Here is a 13,645-nt window from a genome sequence, read left to right as displayed (position 1 = left end):
TGAGCAGCGGTGCTGGGTCTCACCTGAGCTGAGAGTGCAGCTTAGTGGCCTTTGAATTGAAGTCTTCCCAGATGGGGTAGGAGCTCTATGGGGAGAAAGAGACAGGAATGAATGGCAACCGCTCTCCAACCCCGGGCCCAGCCTCTGTCACCGTGCAACAAGCAGTGGAGAATGGGTACGCTGGGCCTTCCCCATACTCCAGTGGCCCAAGGACCCCCGTTCTGCAGGCCTGGGGACACCGTCTCATGCAAACCAAACCCCTTCTAAGCTGAGTAAATGGTTTTCATGGTTGTTGTGGCCCAGAATGGGACGCCCAGGACGCCAACCTGGTGGGGACCCTCTCTGACATGGGCAAGGCTGGGTACTGGAGCAGCCATATAGATAGTCCCTCTCTGGATACCAAGTACCTGCTGTAGCCACACATGGGGAATGCAGACCCAGGCTAGGAATGGCTCCCGTCCTCCAGAGCTTATGGCCCACTTAGGCCCCCACAGACGGCGGTAGCTCAGAGCTGGGCCCCCACAGATGGCAGGAGCTCTCAGAGCTGGGCCCCCACAGACGGCAGGAGTTCTCAGAGCTGGGCTCCCACAGACGGCAGGAGCTCTCAGAGCTGGGCCCCCACAGACGGCGGGAGCTCAGAGCTGGGCCCCCACAGACAGAAGGAGCTCTCAGAGCTGGGCCCCCACAGACGGTGGGAGCTCTCAGAGTTGGGCCCTCCTGCCGGGCCCCCCTGCACGCCGTGAGGGGGAGTCACAGGAAGCCTTTGGTGGGCGGAGCATTTCTCACAGGGCAGCCAAAATGGAGGTAGAAACTGTTCCCCCCCCCAGCCTTGGGGAGAGCAGGCCTTGGGAGCCCCCCAGAGCCCCTGGGTCTCAAGGTTAGCAGGCCATTCTCCCTTTCTGGGTCCCTGGCAGAGGGATATGGCACGCCTCTCCCCTTGATGCCCCCTGGAGCCGAGACCCGCGATCCTCATCGCCTCCCCCACTACAGCAGCTGGTGCTAGGGAGGAGAAGGCTGGGAGGGATGACACAGGGGAGCAGCAATGTCCAGCAGGTCTGTCAGCTGCCTTAGCACTTTATTCTCGCTGACCTCGTATTGCCACCCAAAGGCAGGGGTGGGACGGGGGCTCTCTAATTGTCAGGATAATGGAGTTAGAGCTGCAAGAGGTGCCTTAGTCCAATGACCTCGTATTACAGATGAGGAAACTGAGGCACACAGAAACGAAGAGACTTCCTTAAAGTGACAAAGCCAGGCTTTGAAATTGGCCTTCTCACTCTTCCCACTGTGCCGCCCAGAGCAGGGCTTTGTCAAAGAGAGACCCCGGAGACCCGTCTTCCAGACCTTCCCCACCGTCCCTGCTCCTAGAGGGGAGTCCCAGCCACAGGCACCCCAGAGCATGGCCTGGAAGGACTCGGGCCAGGCCCTTATTTCCTCTCTGATCCTCCAGCCCTGCCCTCGGGGGAGATGGAGAACAGTGAATGACCATCCTGTCCAAAGGACCCAAGCAGACTTTCCCCCGTTCCTGTTCTCCGCTCCCTAACCCTAAAGGAAAGGGGAGACAAGTGTAGCTCGAACCCTGCAACTATATTTGCATTCAGACTAATTCACTTACTGAATGATTTTTTTAAAGGTTCATTTATTTATTTATTCTAATTTTTAAAATTTATTTTTTATTGTATTTACATTTCCTGCTACATCACTCCTCACTTTCCCTCTTGGACAGCTATTATCAAAGAATAACAAGAGGGGGTGTGGAAATGTTCAGCAAAACTAACAAAAGGAAAATGTCTGAGATATCCATTCCCACAGACCCCCACCTCTTCAAAGAATCAGGCGACGACTTTTGAGAAGCTTTAAGCTCCATGTGTATGCGGCCTCTGGCTCACGGTGGGTCCCAGAAACCCAATCTGACCCAGAAGAACATAAACTATCCCCAGACGGCCCTTGTGCGCATCTCAGGGAGCTCCAAGTCCCCAACGTGGGGGGAAATACATAGTACATATGTAGAGAGAGTGCACATGTATGTATGTATGGATATGTCTGTCCAGCCGAGGCCCGGAAAGGGACATTCACTAGCTCTGGGTCACGCAACGTCCGCGGCGAGCCGTTCCCCTCTCCTAGGGCTGGCTGGGGGCTCGCTCCTTCGGGGACACTGGGTACTGCTGGGAGCCGCTCCCGCCTTAAGCCGGGGTCCGGGCTGGCCCTGCCGGCTTTGGGGGGACGGCCAGCGGCCGGGCCCTGAATGAGGCGCTTGTGCTGGGGACAGAAGTAGCTTTCTCCTCCCCGCGCTGGGGGAAGTGGGGGAACAGTGTGGCCTTTATCCCGGCCTGGCCCCGAGAGGAGGAAGGAGTTTCCCGTCTGGGCCCAGGAGGGGCGGCCGACACTTCCCCCGGCCCAGATCCGAGCTGTTGTGTTTAGCTTTGGGCAAAACAAGTCGGGCGGTTTTCTTAAGGGCCTTTCTGGCCCCCACGGCCCCCGCCCCCAGCCGGGCTGCTCAATGGCGCCTTTATGACAGCCCTTTACAGGCTGAGCCCGTGCTGGCCACGCTCTGCCCTCACAGGCCCAAGGCCGGGGGTTCCAGAGCCGGGAGCCAAGGGGCCAAATGGGGCTGCAGCCGTGCCCCCGGGCCGAGCCCCCCCCCCCAACAGCCGCGCTGGGCCTGAGCTCCAGGGCCCCTCAGCCGGGCCCCGGGGTGGACTAGCCCACCTGCACAGAGAGGAGCGTCTTCCTGCTGCGGCCCGGGGTCACTTTCTGCAGAGGAAGCCCAGGAGACAGAGAGACAGAGACAGAGAGAGAGAGAGAGAGACAGAGAGAGAGAGAGAGAAGGAGACAGAGAAAGACAGAGAGAGACATAGAGAGAGAGACAGAGACACACAGAGAGAGACAGAAAGAGACAGAGACAAAGAGACAGACAGAGAAAGAGACAGAGAGAGACACAGAGAGAGAGAGAGACAGAGAAAGAGACAGAGACAGAGACAGAGAGACAGGGAGATAGAATGACAGACAGAGAGAGACAGAGAGACAGAGAGGGACAGAGAGACAGAGAGAGAGACAGAGAGACAGAGAGAAGAAAGAGAAACAGAGGGAGAGACAGACACACACAGAGAGAAAGAAACAGAAACAGAGACAGAGACTGAGACAGAAAGAGACACAGATAGAGACAGATAGATACAGAGAGACACAGAGAGAGAGACAGAGATAGAGACACAGAGAGACAGAGAGAGCGAGAGAAAGAAACAGAAACAGAGACAGACATAGAGAGAAATAAAGAGAGAGAGAGACAGAGACAAAGAGAAAGAAATAGAAAGAGAGATGGAGAGAGACAGAGACAAACAGAAAGAGACAGAGACTGATTCAGAGACAGAAACAGACACACAGAGAGACAGAGAAACTGAGACAGAGAGATAGAGACATAAAGAGACAGAGACAGAAAGAAACAGAGACTGATTCAGAGACAGAAACAGAGAAATACCTATACACACATACAGACAGAAAGATGACGAACACAGAGAGTGACAGAGAGAGACAGACAGAAAGAGATAGACAGAAACAGACTGATTCGGAGATAGAAACAGAGAGACACCTACACATACATACAAAGAGACAGAGAAACAGAGAGAGAGAGAGAGAGAGAGAGAGAGAGAGAGAGAGAGAGAGAGAGAGATTAAGAGACAGACAGACAAAGAGGGGGAGAGGGGATGTAGACACAACCCTGGTGTTGGGGGAGGGCCCACAGGAAGGTGGGAAAGGAAACTCCCTCAGAACCACTGGGAGGGGGGCACTCGCCCTAAAGCCTGGCTGACACTTTGAGGTCTGCAAAGGCCCCATCTGGGCCCCACAATCCCCCTGGGAGGGGTCTGAGTCTGGGTGAGAGCTAAGGGGCTTGGCAGGGGTCACCTAGTTAGTAAATGTCTGAAGCAGGATTTGAACCCAGCTCGCCCGAGCACTGGACCTGGCTTCTCTTCTCATTCCCCCCGGAGTCCTCGAGGCTCGAGGGACCTACGTCGTCCACCACCCTCCCCGCCTCCCCAGGCCGAGGACACTCCCTTGTAGGTCTCACTGCGGGCATTGGGGGGCTGGGACGGGAAGGGGAGGCGAATCAGCCGCAGGAACAGAAGCACCCTGTCTCGCAGCCTCCCACCCACACCAAGCAGCCCCCAAAGCGGAGCCTGAGTATCCCGGGAGAGGGAAGGCAAATATTTGAGAAGCTCGGAGCTCCGTAATCCTGGGGCAGGGAGTGGCCGACAGCTGTGGCCCACAGGCCTCCCGTTCCCCCACCCTGATCCCGCAGGCTCCCCCCGCTGGCCTTCTCCCTCCTGATCCTGGTGGTGCCAAAAAAATTTCCTCCTGTTGGGATGAGGAGCCAGTCCCTGAGCCTGGGAAGGGGAGGGATCCCTGCGGGAGCGCCACTGTTGCAGCCATTTCTTGGGCATCTAGCCATGCTCTGATCCCTGAGAATGTGGGGCAGGGGCCGGTGGGCTCTGACCGGGGGGGCCGAGGCCCCTCGGGACAGGGCAGGGCTGGTGTGGGCCAAGCCTTGTGGAGTGACCTCCAGAGAGACGGGCAGCTCAGCCTCAATGGTGAACTTCATGGAGCCAGAGAGCTCGGGGAGGGGGCGAGGAAGAGCCGTGTCAGCTCCCCCTCCGACTCTCTCCCCTTGGAGGAGGAAAGTGAGGTCAGGGACATGGCGAAGGGACGTGTCTGAGGGACGGCCGGCACCCGGGAGAGCAGGAGCTTTAAGACATTCTAGGAAGGAGAGCTCCTGGGGTGTAGTTGTGCTTAATGTTGTCAGGAGGCCCAGGCTACCCCAACTCCCACCGCTTTGGGGAGGGGAAGGTGTTTGCCTAGTATTTCAACAAGTGTAGGGAACTCCCGGTGGGGACACTCCCTCCTCGGAGGTAGCCAGGAGACTTGGCTTCTATGTAGTCTCAGGGAACTGCCTGGGCCCAAAGGGAGCTTCCTGCAGGCCCGTGGACCCTGTAGATATGTCAGATCTCAAACCCAAAGCCAGAGCTAGAGAAGGCTCCGGGTACTGCTCCCACAGCCCGAGGGGAGGGTCGAGGCCTAGAAAGGCCCAAGGATTTATGTAGAACCCAAGTCCTAGCAATTGGGCTTCCGGCTAACATTTCTTCACTTAGGCTTAGAGAGACAGAGACAGAGAGAAAGAGACAGAGATAGAGACAAAGAGACACAGAGACAGAAAGCCAGAGACAGAAAAATAGAGACACACAAAGAGAAAGAGACAGAGAGAGAGAGACAGAGAGAGAGAGAGAGAGAGAGAGACAGACAAAGAGAGAAACAGAAAAAGAGAGAGACAGAGAAAGAGAGACAAAGAGAAAGATAGAGAGACAGAGAGAGAGAGACAAAGAGAAAGAAAGAGACAGGGAGAGATAGAGACAGAAGAGAAAGAGAAACAAAGAGAGAGAGAGACAGAGAGAGAGAGACAGAGACAGAGACAGACAAAAAGAGGCACACAGAGAGAAAGAGAGACAGAGAGACACACACAGGGAGAATGAGACAAAGAAAAAGTATCAGAAAGAGAAAGAGACAGAGAGACAGACAGAAGGAGAGAAGAAATGACACTTCTTCTCTCCTTTCTCTGCCGGACACTAAGCCAGGCACTAGGGCAGCTGGATGGCACACTGTATGGAGCAGGAGGAATCTTCTTAGTGAGTTCAGATCCAGCCTCTGACACTTCCTAGCTGTGTGACTCTGGACAAGTCACTTAACCCCATTTGCCTCAGTTTCCTCATCTGTAAAACGAGTTGGAGAAGGAAATGGCAAACCACGGCAGTATCTGCCAAGAAAATCCAAATGGGGGCCTGAAGGGTCGGCTAACTGAGCACCACAATGCTAGGTCCATAATCTGACTTTAGAGACAAGAGGCCCTGAGTTCAAGTTCAGCCCTTGCTGGCTATTACCTGAACAGGCATCCCAGGTGAGCTCTCTCAGCTCTGCTGCAGATAAGATGCTGATCTGAGCTGGGGGAGACTTTTGGGACTCCTTGTGCATAGCTAGACCGGCACGTGGATCTCTATACCTTGAGTTCGTGCTCACTATCTCCCAGAGTTTTTCAGTCCCATTTTACAGAAGTTTCAGTTGGATTTTAGGTGACTTTAGCTCTAAGTAGAAGGGTTGGGATTTGAACCCAGGACTTCTCATCCCCCATAAGTCCAGCGTTCCCTCTACACCACGTTGTGCTGCTGGGAGTATCTTGGGGGGGGGAGGAGAGGGACTTGGTGGGGAATACATCTAAAGCAGAAGTCTGAGGGTCCCTAGGCCCCAGCAAGGAAACATTATCAATGGCCCAGGCTGTTGACCAAGAGGGCAGGGAGGGCCAGAGGTTCTAAAAGTGGAGCCCCCAGAAACGAGGAGCTCCTGGAAGCGAGGGCTCAAGGATGAAGGCTGGAAGGGACCTCACGAGGCCGGAAGTCTCGGGGAGGAGGCTTTAGGACTAAGGGCCCCGAGGCTTCTAGCCTCCTGCGAATGTGCAGCTCAGACAAACACTGGCCAGTGATTTAGATCGTGCTGCTCTGGGCTCCTCAGCACAGGGAAACCCCCTCCTTACGCCTGGGCTGGGGAAAATCAGTTCCCCTGAGCACCGACCGCTAGATAAGGCTTGAACCCTGCAAGGAGGCTAGTCCAGGCCTGCGGAGGCCGCTTAGCCCTCCGAGGCGTCCTCTGTTTACAGAGGGTCTTTCCTCCAGGGTCACCCCAAAGATACCCACCTACTGCACTGGACAGATATAGTCCTTCCCAAAGAAGGATGGGATTTAAAAATGGGAAACTGGAAGGGCAAGGCCATAGTCATAGGAGAAACCAGGGGTCCCTGCAGTGGGGGAGTGAGGGAGGGATTAAGCATTTATTAAGCACCTACTCTTTGCTGGGTACTGTGCTAAGCACTTCAGGAGTATTTTCTCATTTGAGCTCGAGAGCCAGAGGATACAGAGATGGGTAACAACGTGAAGAGATGGCTGGACTTAGACCCAGGAAAGCCTGAATTCAAATCCTGACTCAGGCACTCACTATGGGACTTTCTAAACCTCAACTGTCTTTCAAATGGGTATAACAGTAGCCTGTAAGGAGCAAATGAGATAACAGTACTTTGTTAAAATGATACATTGATGCCTGTTGTTATTATGTTGTTATGTTGATCTGAGTTGAGGTGAGACTGTTGTTATTATGATATTAATAATAAATCTGTTATGATACTAATTGTTATATTGTTGTTATATTATTAATAATTCTATTGTTATGATACTAATTGTTATTCTGTTGTTGTTATGATATTAATAATTCTTTTATTATGATACTAAACTGTTATATTGTTATATTAATAATATTTCTATTATAATGCTAATTGTTATTCTGTTATTATTATATTAATAATCCTATTGTTATGATATTGTTATATTAATAGTAATTTTGTTGCTATGATGATAATAATTTTATTAGCATGATACTGGTTTTTATTGTTATTAATATAATAATAATAATAATTCTGTTATTGTTACGATGCTAATTGCTGTTATTACGATATTAATAATAACTCTTTGGGGCTTGCTCGCTTTGCTGCACTTTGCATTGGTGGCTTAGGGGATGTTCTCATCTGAGCGGCAGGCGGCACAGCAGGGACAGCAGGGGGAAAGGAGAGGGAAGATGGAATGGAGATGGAAAATCCCCGCGGGCCTCCCACCCTGGGGTGATCTCGCCCAGACTCTATGGAGATGTCTGCAAACACTGTGGGGCCCGGCTGTTCCATGGCCCTCTCTCCCCTCTGACACTGCCTTTCACAGTTCCCAGCTCTGGCTCTGTGACATGGGGTGAGGGGTAAACAAGGAAGAGAAGTCATTTCAAGAAGGCCCCTTTATCCACTCTCCGCAGCCCTGAATGTATCCTAGTGCTCTCTAGCTGGATGTTCCCCAAATCTGGAAAAGCCCTTATGGATGAGGTCATCACTCCCCACGGGGAGGGTGGAAGGAGGGGGGCGAGGGTAAAGGGGGGTGGCCCCGTAGACTTTTCCAAACTCCTCCGGCTTCTGATGACTCAGGTCCCTGGGCTTCCACAGCAGCTCTGGGAGAACTGTCGGCGAGAGGTGCCAGAAACTAGAATCAGCCCCCGGGTTTGGGGGTCTCCATAAATTTAGGCCCCTCAGGGTCTCCCCTGTTCCCCAGGACCCTTCTTCGTCCATCAGGTCCCAAGGAGCCAGCTGGCCCAAACAATCTTTGCCTTTGGGGGTAAGAGCCAGCAGCCAGAGTGTGATGAAACACCATGAACTCCCCTGCCTGGGGAGGTCAGGAGAAAAGGCTCCCAGCTCCGGTGCTGTCTCTGTAACGACCTGTTTGGGCAAATGGTTTCCCCTCTCTCGATCTTATTTTCCCACCTGAGAAATCCTTCCAGCTCTGATATCCTCAGGCCCCAGAAGCTAAATAATCTCTCGTGGCATCTTGTTCAAATGTCTGCCATCAGATAGCCAGAAACGTTTACCCTTCTCACTATCTGGATGACATTGGGTGAATCATTTAACCTTTTTGGAGCTCTGTGTGTGTGCTCATCGAAATCTACATTCCTATAAATCCAGCCATGTTCCATCCACAAGAAGCGAGGACTCAGCTGTCCACGGGCAGAATGGAGGAACAGGGAGAGCTCCTGATTTGAAGCCAGAAAAACTTGGATTCAAATCCTGCCTCAGATACTTCTTAGTTGTGTAATCCTGGGGAAGTCCCTTAACCTCTCAGATTCCTCATCTGTCAATAACATCGGGAATGGGGAGGGATTGATCTCTAAATTTATTTCCAGATTAAATCTAGGAGTTGGAATCTTGTTCCCACAGTTTTGTAAGGAGAACGACATCGGTGAATGAGTCTTGGGATGGCTCCAAGGATGTATCTCCACACCACGTCCTATACTTGGGAGTGGAAGGAGACTAAGGTTTGCTTGCCTTCCTAGGGAAAGAGATCTTTCAATGAAAGCTGCCTCTTTTATCTTGTTTATGAGACAAAAAAGGAAAAGTATGGGGGAAGAAAAAGGCAAGGAGAGTCCAGAGCCTCGGCAAAGTCTCGGGGAGCATGAATCTGCTGGGGGTCCAACTCTGAAGAAACTGGACCTTCTCAGCCTGCCCCAACTTTCATCAACATGGGTTCTGGAGCCGAAAGAATCTCAGGAAGAGACCGCGTTCAACCCCTGAGGAAACCAAGAGCCAGTTTATCATGCCAGGTCACCCAGGAATGAAGGGAACAGACCTCAAAACTAGGGACCTTCCACTTCACTCCAATGCCTTTTCTCTTCCAAAGCAGAAATAGGGGACAACTTGATCTTGGGAAAGCCCGGGAAGCTGAAAGCTGGTGAGGGTGGATGGAGCTGAGGGAATAGGGGGACTCTTAGGAAAGGGGTAAGTGGGGAATTCAAACTTGACAAATATTTGGATTTTGGGGAAATGCATCGATCAAAAGAAGCATCAGGGCCAGTTTCAGGTGGGAGGGAACTGGCTGTGTGATCCTAAGTCACTCAAACTCTCAGGTCCCTAGCAACTGTCCAAGACTAAACTGTAGAACAGGGGCTAATTTTCAATCTGTGTCAGTAACAATATCCTCACGGGGAATTACCTGTGTTGATAAAATCACAAGTCCTAGGTTGGGAAACCAGGGGAAAGATATGGATAGTAAGTAAATAATTGAGCAATGTTGATAGGCTCACAGGATGGAGAATTGGAAGGAACTTAAAGATCAGGTAACCCCCCCCTCCCTTTTTTTTTTTTTTTTTGCAAAGGAGTAAACTGAGACCCAGGAAGGTCATACAGGCAAGTAAGAGGAGCAGGATTTTAACTCGGCTCTACTAACTCCAAATCCAGTGCTTGCTTCACTAAGGCAGGACCGGTGCTGGGACAGTTAATCGATAGCGTGGAGCCAGTTGAATCCATGGGGCACTGATTAGCCGGGGGAAAGTGGGAGATAGGACTTGACCACCTTCTCTAGTTTCCCCAAGCACATTTTTCAGTCTTTTTTTTTTTTTTTTTTTTTCCAGCTTCCTGCTGCTATTAGAACATCAGGCCCCAGGCTGAGGATGCTTCCAGGAACCAATCAAATGTCGAACTCTCCCTCTCCACCCCCACCAAATATAAGAAGTAGGAAAACAGTCCCGGAGCAGCAGGGGGGTGAGATGGTGGTGGTACAACCAGTCCAGCCACGGGGCAGCCTGCCACATTCAGCTTTCCAGTTGCCCGTGCCAGGGTCCTAGCTCTACCCGGCATGCCCTCTGGCCTCCAGAGTGATGGGGCTCCCTGGGGGAGCTGGCCTCCGGAACGCCACAGGGATGGGAGCAACTTTCGGTCTGTTTTCTGCTGGGACTAGCTTTGCCTGTCCTAGCACTATGCTGGATGGGTTCCTCCTGAGCTGTGTGTGTCTCCCTGTGATAGGGATGTGCTACTTGCCCCTTAGTGTAGCCCCAGAGTAAGGCATTCCGGGTTCTGATTCCAGCTCTTCCCTCTGTTCTATTTCACCGAATCCGAATCTTACCAGACTCTAGAAAAAGAAATGAAGGCGTCCCCCTTCCCCCTTCTTTCCCTAGGAGAGGAGACTAAGGGAAGAAGGGGCTTGGATCCTTTGATAAGGAAGCCTATGTCATGTGATTTCTCGGTCTGAAATCTAGAACTTCTAAGTCCCATTTCTGGACAGATGGCATCTCCTATATTGAGCCCCCCACACATCACCCCAAGTCCATGATCTAATCCACTCCTCAGCCTCAGATCCCTTCCTCCTCTATCCTCCCAAACCAGTTCCCGACCCTCCATCCCAAAGGATTCCCCCTCCCACCTTGTTTTGGCTTCCTTGAGGCCTTGGGCCAAATCCCCCAGGTCCTGGTAGTCCTGATAGCAAGGGTCAATAGACTCACAGGCTCCATTCTCTCCACCCTCCCATGCTACAATTACAGGGCAGAGAGGCTACTGGAAATCTGGGGAGGGATGTTAGCCTGCAGAGCAAGCTCCCAAACTCCTAACCAACTCCCCCTGGTGACCTTGAACTTGTTCCCGGGACTCAGTATCTCCCTCTGTGGAAAGAAGAGAGCCTCTTCCTTCTTCCTGACTTTGGGGAAGGTGGGCATCTCAGGGAGGGGGAAGGGAGAGGAGAGAAAAACGGGAGACAAGAACCCTGGATAAAGGGAATAGCATATGTGTGGGGGGTGGGGGTGGCTGGGGAAGGGAGGGATGTGACTGCTCTTTAGGCCTTTCTTCCCACGCCAGGGGACAGGCCAGGCAGGGGGCTTTGCTGTCCCCGCTGAGTCCACCCTCTCCTTCCCTGCCCCCAAGCTCCGGACCGCCCCTCCCCCACCTTCTCCCTGGCCCTGGGGGGAGGGGGAAGCCCCGGAGTAACCACCACCAATCCCGGCCCTTCGGGTCAGCGGGCTACATGTGCTCCGACTGGCGCCCCGCCGGACCCCGGTCCCGGGGCCTTGGAAGAGCCGCGGGCCGGTGGGGAAGGAGTTAAGTCCTCTCTCCCGGCTTTATTATTTTTTCCCCCCTGGCCTTGGCAATGACAGCATTGTCTGGGCTCCGGGGCTGCAGCAAGGAGCCAGGGGGAGGAGAGGGGGGGAAAGGGGGAGGAGGGAAGAGGATTGGGGGGATGGGGCAGGGGGAGAGGGGAGAGGAGGAGGCACCCAGTCTCCCACAGCCGGAGCCCAGGGATTTAAAGGGCGGCGGAGAGACTCGGCCGCTCCCTCCCGGGCCGTGGGGAGCTCTTCTCCCGAGGCGGGGGTCATGGCGGACACCCCTCCCCCGAGACAGGGCTGGTTCCAGTGCCAGCTCTGCCCCCCCCCACTCCCTCTCCCCAGCCCCATCTCAGCCTTTTTCTCCCGGGAGCTCTGTCCAGCAGCCCCAGGCAGAGGCCCCGCCGCCCGCCAGCATCCTGTCCCTCTGCTTCCCCACGTCAGACAACAAGGACAGAACCCGGGCCGGCCCACGGCCACGGCCACGGCCACGGCGCGCTCACCCGCGAGGGCGCGCGCGCACACACACACACACACACACACACACACACACACACACACACACAGAGTCCCAGCTACATACATACACAGGTTCCCCCAAGTGCCCCCCCCCCCCAGTCGCCCAGAGCCCACGGGTCTAAGCGACAGACCGACGGCAAGCCGCTTCCGTCCGGCGGGGGAGGGGGGGGGTCTCCCAGGGCTCGGTCGGGGTCCCCCGAGGGCGCAGTCCCCCCCAGAGCGGGAGCGGCTCGGGCAGGACGCGAGGGGGCGGGGCCCCCTTTCTCTCCGCTTCTCTTACCTTCATGTCATTAACGATGGCCTGGAAGAGGCCCCCCAGGGCCCCGCACTCTTTCTCCACCGTCTCCATGCCGGCCGGGACGAGGGGTCTGGGGCTGGCCGGCGGGCCGGGGGCGCGGCTCCCGGGGCTCCGCGAATCGGCGAGGGCCGAGGAACAAAAAGCCGCGGCAGGTCCCGGGGCGGCTGCGGCGAGGCTGGGCGCGGCGGGCCCCGCGGGCGGCCGGTCGGGCGCCCCCGCCTCTGGCCGCGCTGGCTTCAGCGGCCGGCCGCCCCCCGGGCCGGGGACGCGCGCAGCCGCCGGCCCTCCGCAGCCATGTCCCGCTCCGCCCCTCGGAGGCGGCCGGCCCGGGATGGAGGGCCCCGCAGCGGCCCGCGTCCGTTCTCCCGCGGCCGGGGGCGCAGGGAGCTGGCGGGGGCGCAGGGCAGCGCGGCGCGGCGATCCCGGGGACTGGCGGGGAGCGAGCGGGGCGGTAATCCGAGCCCAGGAGGCTCCGGCGTCACATGGGCGCGGGGAGAGGGGGAGGGACCCGGCGGGCGGAGGGAGGGGGAGCCGAGCCGGGGGGAGGGGGGAGCCGCGCCGAGGGGAGGGGGCGGCGCAGGCCCATTCAGCACCAGGAAGGAGCGCTTTGAAACCCGAGCCCCCGGGCTGCCTTACTGGTTTGGTGAGCTCGGTCCCCCGGCGCCGGGCTGCGGGGCGGCACAAAGGGGACCCACGGGAGTCGGGGGCGCTGCCGGGGAGTCGGCGCTGCTGGCGAGCTCTTCGGGAGACCCCCGCCTCAGGCAGGGGCTGGGACCTCCGTGGAGGCGCCCCCCGCAGTCAGCCGCGGGGAGGGGGGCACCGGGAGAGTGACCTGCCCGCTGAGGGCAGAAAGCTCTCATTCATCTCGGGGGCACACGGACTTGTATTAGCGAGCCCGAGTCAGGAGCCCCTGAAAAACAAACCCCATGCATTCCTTCCACAAACTCCTGGGTTCCCGGGGTAGGCGGGTATATCTCGGGGGAGGGCAGGAGGGGCACCTTCCCTTCCTTCCTGGTTCAGACGCACTGAAAGACGCCCGCTTTACCCACGAGGTTCTTTGAGCCTCGTCGGGAATCCTCCTCCCTGCTCCCCGCCTTCCCCCCCCCCCCCCCCCCCCCCCCCCCCCCCCCCCCCAGCAGTCTGGCCCGTCTCAGGGCCCGCGGAGGATGGTGGAGAGTTTGGGTGCCCTTTGGACGTGCTTCCAAAGCTCCGAGGCCGTGCCGTCTGTCTGGTTGATGACTTAGAAGGCAAATGAGCATTCCCTTCCATTTGGGACCCAGGGGGCCGAGCCCCGAGCCAGCCAAGCCCCTAGTGGCAAGCGGGCTCAGGGCGCAGATGGTCCCACTG

The 13,645-nt window shown here is 55.8% G+C and overlaps 1 protein-coding gene across 6 annotated transcripts in view; it reads right to left on the bottom strand.

The window, feature by feature from the left end:
* MTSS2 (MTSS I-BAR domain containing 2) overlaps positions 1-12,800 on the bottom strand; it is a 35,639-nt gene extending 22,839 nt beyond the window's left edge. For 2 of the 6 annotated variants that reach the window (XM_031949964.1, XM_031949963.1), the window contains exons 1-2: positions 12,281-12,799; positions 24-85 (exon numbers count right to left, since the gene is read on the bottom strand). In XM_031949964.1, the coding sequence (XP_031805824.1) occupies positions 24-85; positions 12,281-12,349 (131 nt within the window). In that variant the 5' untranslated portion in view covers positions 12,350-12,799. Of the gene's footprint in view, positions 1-23; positions 86-12,280 lie in introns of all 6 variants that reach the window. The other 4 variants (XM_031949966.1, XM_031949962.1, XM_031949967.1 and 1 more) reach the window with 4 other exon arrangements.
* Positions 12,801-13,645: the final 845 nt, after the last annotated feature.

Source organism: Sarcophilus harrisii, chromosome 2 (assembly GCF_902635505.1).
Source record: "Sarcophilus harrisii chromosome 2, mSarHar1.11, whole genome shotgun sequence".
NCBI lineage: Eukaryota > Metazoa > Chordata > Mammalia > Dasyuromorphia > Dasyuridae > Sarcophilus > Sarcophilus harrisii.
Note: the sequence above shows the minus strand (reverse complement) of the source record. Positions and strands in the feature narration are given on the sequence as shown.